We start from the raw sequence: 13,835 nt of genomic DNA, 5'->3' as shown, positions 1-13,835 counted from the left end.
CTCAATAAATGGTAATATTAATATAAACACATTTTATGGAAAATAACTATTTTCCAAAAAGAAAAAAATGAGAAAATAGGCATTGTTTTACATTTTTACAATCTCTTTAATATTTGGCTTAATGGAAGGAAGCCAGGTTATTCTCTTTTTTTTGGTTGAAATATATGAGGGAACTCTAACTTCACAGTGAAATGGAGTTATAATGGAAAGGAGTATTTGAACAATCGTTTCCAATAATTGGGTATTCTTTGATACTATATCAAAATTCAACAGGTAGTTTTGTAAAGAGGTAGAAGTAGATTCTTAAAGGTTAGTTGCAGCGTGGAATTTTGGTAATCAATTACATTACAATGCACTGGTCTGCTTTGCACTTTGAATGGATCATTTTCTGTAACCTCATGAAAGTAGCTGGTTTAGCTCACTACTCAGACAATCCGCTGCTGCACTTTGGTTTGCCGCACACGTGCTTTATACGTACTTTCCATTCTGTCACACAGAATATTAATAAGATACGTATTGTTTTGAGATTTAATGAAAGTATTAGTTTCACCGCTTCTTCAACGGTATTCTAAAGTGAAACTGGCTTTTTTGGTGGCTTTTTGCTATGAGTGCATGGCAGTGTAGAAATAACATCTGCTAGCACAGTGCTGTCACTGTTGTGCCAAGGTACCAGCAATTTTACCCGCTATTGCTTTTGTGTCAGCAGTGAAACCGATACATAATGTCTTGAAAATATTATAAAACTGTTGAAACTGTTAAATTTTGACCTCATGGACCCCCTCTAAAGGTATTTGGTATTCCCAGGTTTCTATAGACCACCACACTTTGAGAACTGCTGAAGTAAGTGAATAAATAAATATTTAGCACTGTATTGTAAAGCATGTTTCTATTTCTCCTGTACTCCATTTTTTCAAAAGCTAAAATACAAAACAAAAACCTCCTCTTCTTTAAAAATAAAACACAAGGCAAAGAAAATCCCTGACAAAACTCTCAACATGAGAATGTTAAAAATGCAATTTATGCTGCATGTCATTCATCTCATAAGAGAAATCACGAGGTGTTCAAACTTGGCTAGATTTGGGTTCCACAGGCAGACCACTTGAGAACTGCTGAAGCTGGTTGGCTTGGGCAGTTACCCGGCAAACACAAAAGACACTTAGGATCTGCTCTCCAGGAGCTAGAGTTATTTGGGAATTCCTTTCAAGCCCTGTCATTATTAGGGGGTTTGCGATGCTATTTGGTTTGAACTACTTTTGATATTAAATTTCTATTTTCTAATGGAAAACAGAATGTTGGAATGTTGAAATAGCAGTTTAATAGATGGACATGTCTCATCTTTCAAATCTATATTGATTTTGCATTTTGAAAAATTACCTGGAGAATTTGTCTAAGGTCAAGGTATCCTGAATTATAGCCTGGATTTCAGTAACTCATGGCTTCTAAAAGTGGAAACAATTCAAATATGCATTAACTGATGAACAAATAAACAAAATGTGGTATAGCCATACAATGGAATATTACTCAGTCATAAAAAAGAATTGAAGTGCTGATTCATGCTACAACCAAATATGTGAACCAAAGTCACATATTATGTAATTCCATTTATATGAAATGTCCTGAATAAGCAAATCCAGAGACAAAAAAATCAGTGGTTGCCAGGGACTTGGGGGAAAGTGGAGAGAAATGGAGAGTGACTGCTAATGGGTGTGGGGTTTTCTTTATGGGGTGACGAAAATGTTCTGGCATTACTAGACAGTGTTGATGTTTGCGTAGTTCTGTGAATATACTAAAAACCACTGACTCGCGTGATTTTAAAAGGAGAAGTTTATGGTACGTGAATTATGTCTGAGAAAAAAAAATCCCATTTTGGTTTTCCTGGCCTGCTGGATCAATATTTTTTATTTTAATTAGATTTCTCACCACACTCATTTCCATGGCCTAAAAAATGAGAAGTATTTACTGTTGTACTGGCAAAGCAATTAATAAAGACATGAAATAAAAATCTCTAACTAGGACATGAAACCACTTCCTTCTTTTAACACTCACTCACCCCATTCACACAGCATGCTCTCGTTAATTCATCGACAATTTACCGAGTGCCTACAATGAGCTAGGCTCTGTTCTAAGTACTGTAAATACAACAGTGAGTTAAACTGACAGTTTCCTGACTTCCTGGAGCTTTGAGTCTAACAGAGGAGAAAGACCATAAAAAAATAAGCAAATATATCACACCTTGATAGGCAAGTACCATGAGGAAGATACACGATGACCAAGGGGATAGAGAGCCAGGAACTGAGGGGGCAGTGTTGGTGGCTCTTTCGGATAAGAGTGATGAGAGAGGGTTTCTCTGAGCATAGACCTGAGGGAGTGAGGGAGACAGCCCACTGGCATATCTGGGTGGAGAATGAGGAAACTGCACGGAGGCTGGCAGGAGGCAGGCTGAGGGAGAAAGTGGCGGAAAAAATTAGGTGGAGGAGTCAGCCAAGGTTGGGGCCGTGGATTCTGTTCCAAATGTGCTAGAATTCTGTGGGTTTTTGAGGAGAGAGGCACCTGGTCTAATATATGTTTTATAGGGATCACGCTGGCTACCTGAGGAGACTGTAGGGGCCAGGAAGGGATGGTCAGGACTCTCTTCTGTTGGTAATCAGGAACTCATAGTCACTGAGGTACGGTCTACACTTCCGAAGGACTGACAGACAAATCCTCGGGTGGAGGGGTGTGTTGTGTTTTTAATTACTGTCGTTTGGGAGCAGAGGCACTGACTGACCAGCCAGCTGTCTTCCTCAGGACCTCAAGGCAAGGTCTGCTCCTGGATACTGCCAGCACCAGCTCAGGCATCACAGAAATCTCCTCTAATGTGGCTACTGAATCATTTTTATGTGTATAGGAAATTCACTGTGATCCTCTCTCTCGAAACTGACAGAATAACATCACTCCCACAAAACAAGAAGAGAAAAAGCTTACACTCCACCATGAACATAAAAACATATTAAAACTCTCATTCAAGACATCGGCTCAAGTATACTTGAGAATACTAGCATGTCTGATAAGGTTCAGTATAAAGAGCTTGACACAAGCCTCATAGGTATAATAAATAGACTACATAAAATATTAGCAGTATTGTCTTCAAACTATACATCATCAGAGAACAAAAAGAGCCCTAAAATTTAACCCTCTGCAAGTTGGGAAAACATGAGAATAGAGAAGAAAGGCTTTGCATATATTAAATCACTTTGCTCCCAAAGGAATAATAAAAATCTTTAAAGTGTGTACGACTTTTGGATGTATGTATTTTAGGCTAAGGAAAATACCATAATGAAACACTGCTGTAATTTTTAACATATATTAACAATGAGTTATTTTTCTAAAAAAGTAAAAAGTCATCTCTTAGCATTCATATCCTTTCTACTTACCATACTGAAGGGCTTTTAGTGGAAACCAAAACAGAATAACTGAGTGGAAGAGGCCATTTAAACAATGAACCCAGAAAACCTGAGGGAAAACAAAAATCCATGAGAACCATTTGCGATAAACTAGCTCTGTGAACTCTGACCTTTCTTTTTATCTGTGAGCTAGATTCACAAAACGTGTCTCTGTCGGGCCACCACTGTGAATTAATAGAACTGACAGACACTTTCTGCCACTTAGACCTTCATGGGTCATTTATTTATTTTTATGTTTCTCAAAATGTTTTTTCAGCTTCACTGAAATTTTTTCTACTTTTTAAAAATCAAGTATTAAAAGTTTAAATTTCTGCCTGAAAAAGAAAATTTAAAATAAATGCAGGTCCTGAAATTCTTTAAGTGGGACTAATTTAATAATTCCAGAAGAAGTGACTTTTAAAAAGATGGTAATTTGGTGAAATTTCTACTTTTTATTTCCCACGTGCAATACAACTGTAAACTTTTCAATGATAAGGATATAATGTATTCACATTCTCTCTCATATATATAGGTATACATATAAATTTCATATATATATACACATATAAATTATATACTAAAAATAGCAGGCATTACATTTTAATTGTATAATTCCTAAAGCACTGCCAATATAACTGAATTTATAAAAGGCTTTCACAGTTTTTAACACCTGTCAACATCAAACTTCTTACAATTATAACATCATTTAATAGTTATTTCTACGTCAATTGTATTTTAAGAACAAGAAAGCATCACTGGTCTTTCTTTGTAACATGGATATGAAAGATTAAGTTATAGAAAAACTGTTCAAAATTCTTATAGCCTTGTGAACAATTGCAGTTTTGCCACTTAGAAGTGCTTCTTGCAAACAAAACTTATACTAAATAAAATTGCCATGTATTAATAGTTTTAAGCTGTTTAAACAACAGAAATTAAGTTGCCTGCCTCCCAAAATTTTCCACCGTGATCTCAATCTCCTTTGTTAGTTCACACAGTCACACTGGATTGTATGATCCAATTTACGCTCCAATACATTACACATTTGAACTTGTGTTACTCATTAACCTTTGTCTCTTCTCCTCACTATGTCATTACCACAAGTTTTTATTTGACAGAAAGCACAGGTGGGTGCAAGAAAAATTAGTTCTACTTTTCCATTTTCCTGACCGCTACTTATTGTCACATGCTAATCCTTTAACCCCTGTCATGACCTCAGAACCTCCGACCCTTTTTACCATAACAAACGTAATCAACATCATTCAGGGTAACAATGCTTCTTCACTGGTGACCCACAGCAACTACTGTGTATACAACTATGCATTTTGTAGCCATTTGTCCCTGAATTTTAAAACACTTATGTGGGATTTACTCAAAGAATTTTCACTGAAATCATTAGAGAAATCCATAAACCCTATTAAAAAATGGTGGGCAACTCATGGATATAGAAATAAATGGATACAGAAATTGCATAATCTATTTGGGTTGATCTGATGACTTTTTGAAATCATGGCTCTGCAGATAATGAAATACTTTGTAAACAATAAAAAGATAGCAAAGGAATGATGCATCCACATTAAAACTATATACTACTTGCTACACCTTTTCCCTGGTCACAGCCCTGTGTCCAAGTTGCCTCGTGTAAAAGGCATGAAAGGATGTGACTTTCCAGGAATGCTTTTGGGTAATCTGGTGAGAATCAATTTGTGTTTATAAGCTTGTGGCTGCAAAGTTAACTCTGTAGAGCACCACAGAGCTGAGCTACAGTAGTTTGGGGAGCTGTGGCTGAGGTTGATGACAATGGTTTAGGTCAATGAGAATTATGATCAGTATGCCAGAATGTTTGGAATTTTCCTAGCTCTCAGATCACATTTTCAGGGAAACAAGAGCTCATAGTCCATTGCATCTGCTCTGACTGTGTCTTTCCAGCACTTGAAAATATCTACCATAGGTAATGAAACACATGGTAAGGAGGTGTAATACAAACTGGATATCATAAATAAAGTCTAAAAATTCCAAAAACAAATCATTTAAAAATAAAAGCCTAGACATTTCATATCATAAATACCAACAGTTTTAAGAGACCACTAAAAATACTTTTCAAAACCAATGCTTTAAATCTAAGAATGCCTCAGTTTTGTTTTTTTTTTTTTAACCAACCAAATTCAGTTATTTAAAACAATGCCATCAAGGTGTATGCATGTGCAGACATGGATGAGCGCACAGTGCATTCATAAAGACCTAGTCTTAGAAGATGAAAAACAGCCTGGCTATAAACACAGCACTGTCACTTATGGTGTGAGGTTGGGGAGCTGAAATCAGTTTCATTTTATTCTACTGGTACACTGAGAATAATGAATTCGAAAGCTTTAAAAATTAAGAAATATTTTAAATATACTACATTAACTGTCCTAAATTGAAAACACAGAATCTACGTTATGTCTGATTACTAGTACCATGCTAATGACCATGTACTATCTGAAATGGGAAAAAATTCTGTGAAGGTGTATTATTATATTACTTTTATTATAGTTTCAAAATGGCGTCTACCTTGACTGTTATAAAATTAAAAAATTTTTTTCCTCACACTAAATGAAATCTTGAATTACTAGAAAATACCAGTGGAAACACTTTAGAATATATACTTGCAGGGAAGTAAACTATGCAGAAAATGAGATATTTTTGTTGTTGGGATGAATTAATCATGGGTCACAAGAGATGACAATAGTCCATGGTGTGCTATGCAGGCTATAAAGCCAGAATATAATTTTAGATAAAATATTGGATATCTTATTTTGTATTTTAAATTTTATGGCTTTGAAATATGAATATTATGACTAAGTTATTTCCCAGAGATCATTATTTTAATGCTCGATACACACAAGCTAATATTATAATGAGGACAAAGTTATTTCACAGAACAGAAAATTAGCAAAGAATGCTGTGTCGAGGTGGCCAGATGGCTCAGTTAGTTACAGCGTGAGCTCTGAACAACAAGGTTGCTGGTTCGATTCCCACATGGGCCAGTGAGCTGTGCCCTCCTCCACAGGTAGATTGAAGGACAATGACTTGGTGCTGATGGGCCGTGGAAAAACACACTGTCCTCCAATAACATTAAAAAAAAAAAAAAAGAAACAGTAATTGCAGTTTAAAAGGTTAAAAATAATTGCAAAAACTGCAATTACTTAAAAAAAAAAAAAAAAGAATGGTATGTCACCGCTCACCACCTTCCCTTCCCTTGTCAGTCCTGGATGGGTGACCCCTGTGAGGAGTGAGCACTTCCCCAGACACTGCAGACAGAAGGTCAGAGGGCCGAAAGGACACTTGCCTCTGTCTGCCAGACCCAGTTTACTGCTGTATGGCAAATCCCAGTGAATCAGGGTTACATTTTAATTGTATAACAAAACAAACAAAAAACTTTCTCAGTTCATATCAGAACCTTAGGCAAATCTGACTTGCCATGGTCCGCATTTGGGGTTGTTCCCTTGGCTTTGGAAGACCGGGTGCCCCAAGTAATTACAGCAGTAAAGCAAGCCCCCGGATGTGTGCCAGGACAGCAGACCCTACCTTGGTGTTGAAGTCCAAGGCGTTCTGAGATGTTTTGTATAATTCAGGATATTTCAACATGTTCTCTTTTCTGCATGATCTCTCAAATATTCCGAGAGTTAAGGGAGGCATTGCCGTAAACATCTAAAGTGCACAAAGTGATCGTTATACCAAGCAGCCAAAGACAGGGTGAACCATTATCTCAAAGTATTCAATAAAATAGGAATAACCAAATGTCCTAAACTTACCACATTATAAAGACCTATACACCATCTCTCAAAGAGGATCTGTCCAGAAAAGCCATTAACAAAGGCAAACCAGATCTAGGAAGAAAACAATCCAAAACCCCCCAAATTAGAACACATAAAATATTCAATGCATCGAATCTGTTGTGTACTCAACCACTGCATGATAGCAGCATTAACATATTTTCATGACTCTCTTAAAAGTGGTATTTCTTTGATTTACTTTTTCATTAGAAGGGGCACTTTCATAAGATATTTGTTATTTAAGCCAAAATCAGTTCCACTTGTTGAATCAAGAAAAGACCAATATAATAGGCAATCATTGATTTAAAAACAATAAATATAACCTTGTTTTCTAAAAGGCAGTTCAGGGAATATATTTTATGCCATTAAATATTTAGAACTTTAATTCCCTTTTAAAACATCTCTGGATAGTTATCTAAATATTATTGTTTTTACTATAAAATGACAAATGCTTATTTAGAATAAAAAAATACTTTCCTGTAATAATATAATCACCAGTTATTTTCTTTTGTATTAGTTGTATTCACATAGCTCATTTATACACATTCATAAATTTACCTAACTGGAAACCTGTATATAGTATTATGTCCTGCTCCTCTCCCTCTTACCATCATGTAATAAACATTTTCTTAAGTTGTTACATATCCTTTAAAACAATGTTAATGAATGTATAACCTTTACAGGGCAGCTATAACTATTTCTGGATTTTTAGCTTGCCTCTAGTTTTTGCTATTATATATAATTCTGAACTGAATATTCTTATACAGAAATCCTACACATTTATTTCTTTAGAATGAATTCTTTTTTTGTAAAAGACAGCTTTATTGAGATATAACTGATATACAAAAAACTGTCCACATTTAACGTATATAATTTGGTAAGTTTGAACGTGTATGTGCACACCCATGAAACCATTTCTATAATCAAGATAATAGACATATCTATCACCTCCAAAAATTTTCTGTGGCCCTCCCCCCTTTAAGGATGAATTCTTAGGAGTAGAATTAATGGGTCAAAGTATATGAAATTTTTTTGTAGTTCTTGATAATTACAGCCATCAGAATATGAATTTATATATTAAAATGTTTTGTAACTTAAATTTATGCTTTGATAAAAACAAACCTTTAACTAATTGAGCATAATATTTTACATATTTTGCAATTCTCTTAAAAACAGAAACGTTAACTTTGAATACAATATTAAGGGGCAAATAGAGAAATTTTCTCCAACATGTTTAAGTTAAATGGAAAATTAAAGTGAATATTGGTAAATCAATAATACCTACATTATTTCTAAAAAGCAGACCCAAACTGTAATTAAAATCATGTTGATCTGTAAGAGCAAAAAGTCTAGTCCAGCAATGAGATTACACAAACACAAACACAAAACCAAAACATAAAAACAACAAAAAAACCTGTTAGAGGAAAGCAGGCTTGACATGCCGGTCAAGTGAATTTTTGAATCGGAGTTGCAGGGACTTTGCTACACTTCACGTTTCATTTCACCTCATTATGGAAGCATGAATTGCTACAAATTCACCATTTATCAATATGTACCCAGGCTGGCCCCCATATGAACAGTCTCTGTACCCACATTGATCTTTTCCCTTTTTATAGTGGAAAGGAATGATTGAACATAGATAAAAAGGAATGTCTACTTCATGAGATGAAAAAGAAAACAAAGTAGCAATAGCACATGAAAAATAAGTTCAAATTGTGTTAGGGTTGTAACACATATTAGCAATAACAATAACAAACCATACAATTGGAGTCAAATCTGAAAATGTTGCTTACTTTGACACGTATATTTACAGAAAAAAAACTGAATATTTACCTTAAACAAGGAGCCAGATCATTCATTTGTGCACGTAGATTTTCAAAGAACTTAGCATCTTCATGTGAACTTAAGTTTATTCCTTAGGGTGGTGCAGCTGACCTTACTTTTTTTTTTTTTTTTTAAGCAGTGTCAGTATGCACAAATTGGCAAAACAGACTTCAATGCTTGCTATTTTGTTTTCACATTTGGCCTTTGTGAGATGTGGATTATGTAAATATATATTTGTAATACTCTGGGTGATAGTAATCTCTCTCTGCAAGTCACTGTGATCTACTGTGGTATATTACATACTAAAAAGTTCTCCCATTTCTTAGCTTATGACGAAAATCTAAGGAATTTTTTTTTAAATTAAAGTTTATTGGGGGTGAGAATGGTTAGTAAAGTTACACAGGTTTCAAGTGTACAATTCTGTAACATGTCATTTATATATCACATTGTGTGTTCACCACCCAGAGTCAGTTTTTAAACTTTCAATTGTGGCCTCACTAGTCTATAAAGATGTAGTCTAATCTTTGTCAGTTTGAAGAAAACCAAAGCTACCTGTATACCAAATTCATTTAATGGCTATGAACTGGCTCAAAGGTTATAGTTATAAATGCATTTGCAATCGTCATTACCATATAATAAGAGAAAACTCTGTGTTAATAAATTTATTGTGTGTGAGTGAACATTTGTGAAAATGAACGGTCTCTTAGCTTCTTTGTATGTAACATTAGGTGCTGATACCAACATGCTACTATGAGCTTGAAATTTATGAACCTCCCTTAATCAATGAATATTTAAGAAAGTTTCAAATTCCAAACAATTTGCAAATAAACCAACATGTTTACATTTAAAGTTTATTTTAAAAATGCATGAATTAAATTTTACATTTTAATACAATTGTACCTTTTTATTTTTCCTACTGAAAGTACGTGAACGTGTATTTAGAAATTCTCTTCCTGCACTTTAAAAAGTTAATATTCTAATTACTTTTTAAAGAATGCAGAAATAACTAGGTAAGAGCAGAACCTTCCAAAAAAATACCCCACACCTTCACATCACTATTATGGCATTTAAGTTTACATATTTTAAAGGAGAAAGAGAAGTTCTTTAACAGTAAAGAAGTCTACCAGTTAGCCTGAGATTTGTGGGTAAAAGATATATTAGAAAAGTATCTCACACTAAATAAAACAATACCTACAGTACTATAAACACATAAAAGTCCCTCCTTTGACTCAACCAAAACTACGGAATCGGTCCGTCAGGAGAGGTATCTAAATTATTTAAATTCATAGGAAATCCACATCCCAGCACAATGTGCTAGGAAAATACCATCTCATTGACTTTAATCAAAGCTTCTGGAAATTAGAAACACTACATTGTTTGGGATCTTACCAGAAAACCTGGACGCAACCAATCGTTTGAAAGAAAAGATCCTATTTTTGTAGAAAGACGTCAGATGTCTCAAAGAAATAACAATAATAAAAAAAAATCTCTTTACAAAGAGCCAGTAATTGCAATGAATACCTAGAGGCGCTGTTGGGCGGCCACCATAATAAGAAAGTGCTTTATACAGTCACCTGCTAAATGTATTTGTTTGTTTGGTGGTAATTTATGGCAATGGAGTAGTAGCTAGATAGTGACATTCCGGGCAATACAGCCAGTGGGAAAAGCACTTTTTGCAGATAATCTGTAAAACCCATAGTGTTCCAGACTATTCCTTTATTAGCACAGAAACTTCAGACCTGCCTCTCCTGGTATTATTTTCTAAGTTCACGTCCCAGCAGAGGCGTGGCAGTTCAAGCTTCACAGACATTTTCCTGATGGAGCATTTCTGCATATTAAACAGCAGCTTACAAACAGTCAATGAGTCCTCTGCTCCCACGCCTGATCAGCACAAAAAAACTGAAAGGAGAGATTCGAGACTGGCAGTTGTCCTCACTAGAGACATTCACTGATGTGTTTTCTGTCTATTCATTCCCAGTATTGACATGAGCCATTAACATCTGCAGAACTTGTTTTAACTGGCAAAAGTTGGGTATCTGGGAATTGATTGAAAAGGTCAATTCGTTTCCAAGATAGTTGAATTATATTCAAAATACATTTCCATAAAGTGCTAAGAGTGAAACAACTTAAAAATGAGATTTCCAGTAGAGTTTAGGACTTACTTCCTTTTCAACGTATAACAAATTTGATCAGTATTAAATATCTCATGAAGAGGTATTATAAATTCAAAGCCAAGTGAAATTTGGGGTGAATCAACCACAAATCGCATTACTCTGGATTTCAAACAGAGCGCAAATTTAGTTTTCCATTTGAGTTTAATATATTTTATTTCCCCTATTAGTACCTAAGTTTTGCCCACTTCATTGTTGATTGTCAAATGATCTAGATTAAAAAAAAAAATCCATGAGTTGAGTACTCTTATTTCATCTTATAAAACTAAATTTTTGCAAGCAGATTTATTACTGCCATTGGCTTTAAACTCCTGGTATCTTCAAAAATATATGTAAATAAACTGTATAAGTGGATATTATTTGAAGGAGAAAAAATATAATTACAAAAGCTAGTAACTATAGAGGGAATTGGGAATCAAAAGTACTAATTTTAGAAAACAATCACAAATTTAGATATACAACGAAGAACATGTATTTTTTGGATCTCATAAGCTATTTTGGAGGGGCATTTTTGCCTCAGCACCCAGACGATTCCAGACCAAATCAGCAGTAATCAACAATAAGTAAGTTCACAGATCATCCTGTTTATGTTTCCACATATATGATTATTTTACCTACTGGGTTGCAACCTAATTATAGATTTTTAGTGACCAATAAATGAAACTGCCTGCACACTTGAAAACTAAGTTTCAATTTTACGAGTCTGACTCATAATAAGAACTATGCTCAGTCAACATTTTAATAAGGAGATAAGCGTTCTGACAGAGGCATAAAGAACAGCTGAAGCAAACATACAGCAGTTCCCAACTAACTTGTCAATAAGGTAAAAGTAAAATCTAGATTTGTTTTGTTTTGTTTACAGTGTTACTTCTCTGGTATAAAGTATGGGATAGTATTTCTATACAGAAAATGGTTAGGTTGTATCTCTTCTGATAAATGTATAGGGATAGTCAACAGATTATAGGACAAGGTGGCATAAACAAACATCTGTAAGGAAGCCCTGAGCATATTTATGAGAGTGTAGGTGTGTCCCCTGACAGGAGTGGAACACAGAAGATTTTCTTATCACATTAATAATTTTTTATAGTGATTATATGTTGAAATGACAATATTGAATATATTGAGTTAAATAAAACATGACTTAAAAATTAATTTGGACTTTAATTTTTACTTATTGCTAATGTGGCTTCTAGAAAAATTAAAATTACACATGTGGCTTGCATTATATTTCTGTTGGCAAGCTCCTGGAGGATAGGAATCATGCTCGATTTACTTTGTAGTTGTGGAACTAAGCTTGGAGACTGGCACCCAGTAGGTGCTGTAAAATTGTAGAATACATTCCTTTAGAAGTGATATTCCTGACCCAGTTTAAGCTTTTCATTTAAAAAATTGATGCTGTATTTCATACATGAAAAGAAATATAGAACTTTCTTGCTATCCAGACACAGGAACTGAATAATCTGATAATTTTTAGACCAATTCCTCATTATCTGAACGCTTGCTACCTACCAAACTCAGAAACCAAAACAGATCTGGATAGCAGGGATACTTGTATGTAAATATCTAAGTTTGAAAGAAAGTAATAACTACAAGATGACCAATGCTGGCAAACGACCTATTTACCCTTCCTGATTGTACTCTGCCTGCCACCAGCAGAACTGCTATCCTCAGTTTTATGCCCATCATTCCTTACATTTCTTTTTAAATAATTTTCCATGTGTGTATCCCTAAACAGTGTATTATTTTCTCTTGTATGTTTTTGAGCCTCATAAAAAGTTCTATACAGCTTGTAGTCTTATAAGAACTGAAAACATTATTTCATCAGCAATTCTAATTCAACATTTCTTACCAAAGCAATGGATTAGGTGGGTGCAAAAGTAACTGAGGTTTTTGCAATTAACCTTTTAAACCGCAATTACTTTTGCACCAACCTACTGACATTTTTAGCCAGAATTCAAACACCAATTATTTTCCATGCTGACAAACTTTTTGTTTTAACAGGTTTAGAAGTTATAAAAAGTGGGCAAATGGATTAATTAAAATGAGAAAATGTCACCATAAAGAAAACTTCTTTAAATGCCTATGCAAGAGACAAGGATTTTAAACTTAACCTGCAATTACCTCGATAATATAGAGGACTATATTCTTGTAGAAGCAGTACAAAATGCACTTGGAGACTCTGTTATAGTTCCAGGCACCATGAACCATCAATAAATTCTTCAAATACTTGAACTAAAAGAAGAATGGAAAAGAAATTAATATTTTCCTCTTTATAGTGTTAGCTGAGATGAATGATGTGTTTTGCAGAAATGCTGCTTTACCTGAGCTATCGAGTAATCAGAAGAATTAGCTGCCTGAAGGCCTTCATTGCCACTTATACCAACACCGACATGTGCCGTCTGTATCATGCTGACATCATTTGCTCCGTCACCAATTGCAAGCGTTATGACTTTGACTTGTTTCTTAACCATCTCAACGACTTCAGATTTTTGAAGAGGAGAAACCCTTAAATTAGAACAAATGATCAATTAACTGTATTCTGAAGGAAAATAATTTTGAAATTTCATTGCCTTGAAGATAAAAGCAGCAGAAGATCCAAATGAATA

The 13,835-nt window shown here is 34.6% G+C and overlaps 1 protein-coding gene across 4 annotated transcripts in view; it reads right to left on the bottom strand.

The window, feature by feature from the left end:
* The window catches only part of ATP8A1 (ATPase phospholipid transporting 8A1), a 216,222-nt gene that overhangs the window by 35,527 nt on the left and 166,860 nt on the right, over positions 1-13,835 (bottom strand). For all 4 annotated transcript variants that reach the window (XM_081063840.1, XM_081063841.1, XM_081063839.1 and 1 more), the window contains 5 exons: positions 13,551-13,734; positions 13,351-13,461; positions 7,214-7,288; positions 6,987-7,109; positions 3,414-3,492 (listed from right to left, as the gene is read on the bottom strand). In XM_081063840.1, the coding sequence (XP_080919966.1) occupies positions 3,414-3,492; positions 6,987-7,109; positions 7,214-7,288; positions 13,351-13,461; positions 13,551-13,734 (572 nt within the window). The remainder of the gene's footprint in view (positions 1-3,413; positions 3,493-6,986; positions 7,110-7,213; positions 7,289-13,350; positions 13,462-13,550; positions 13,735-13,835) is intronic.

This window comes from Rhinolophus hipposideros (assembly GCF_964194185.1).
Source record: "Rhinolophus hipposideros genome assembly, chromosome: 1".
Lineage (NCBI taxonomy): Eukaryota > Metazoa > Chordata > Mammalia > Chiroptera > Rhinolophidae > Rhinolophus > Rhinolophus hipposideros.
Note: the sequence above shows the minus strand (reverse complement) of the source record. Positions and strands in the feature narration are given on the sequence as shown.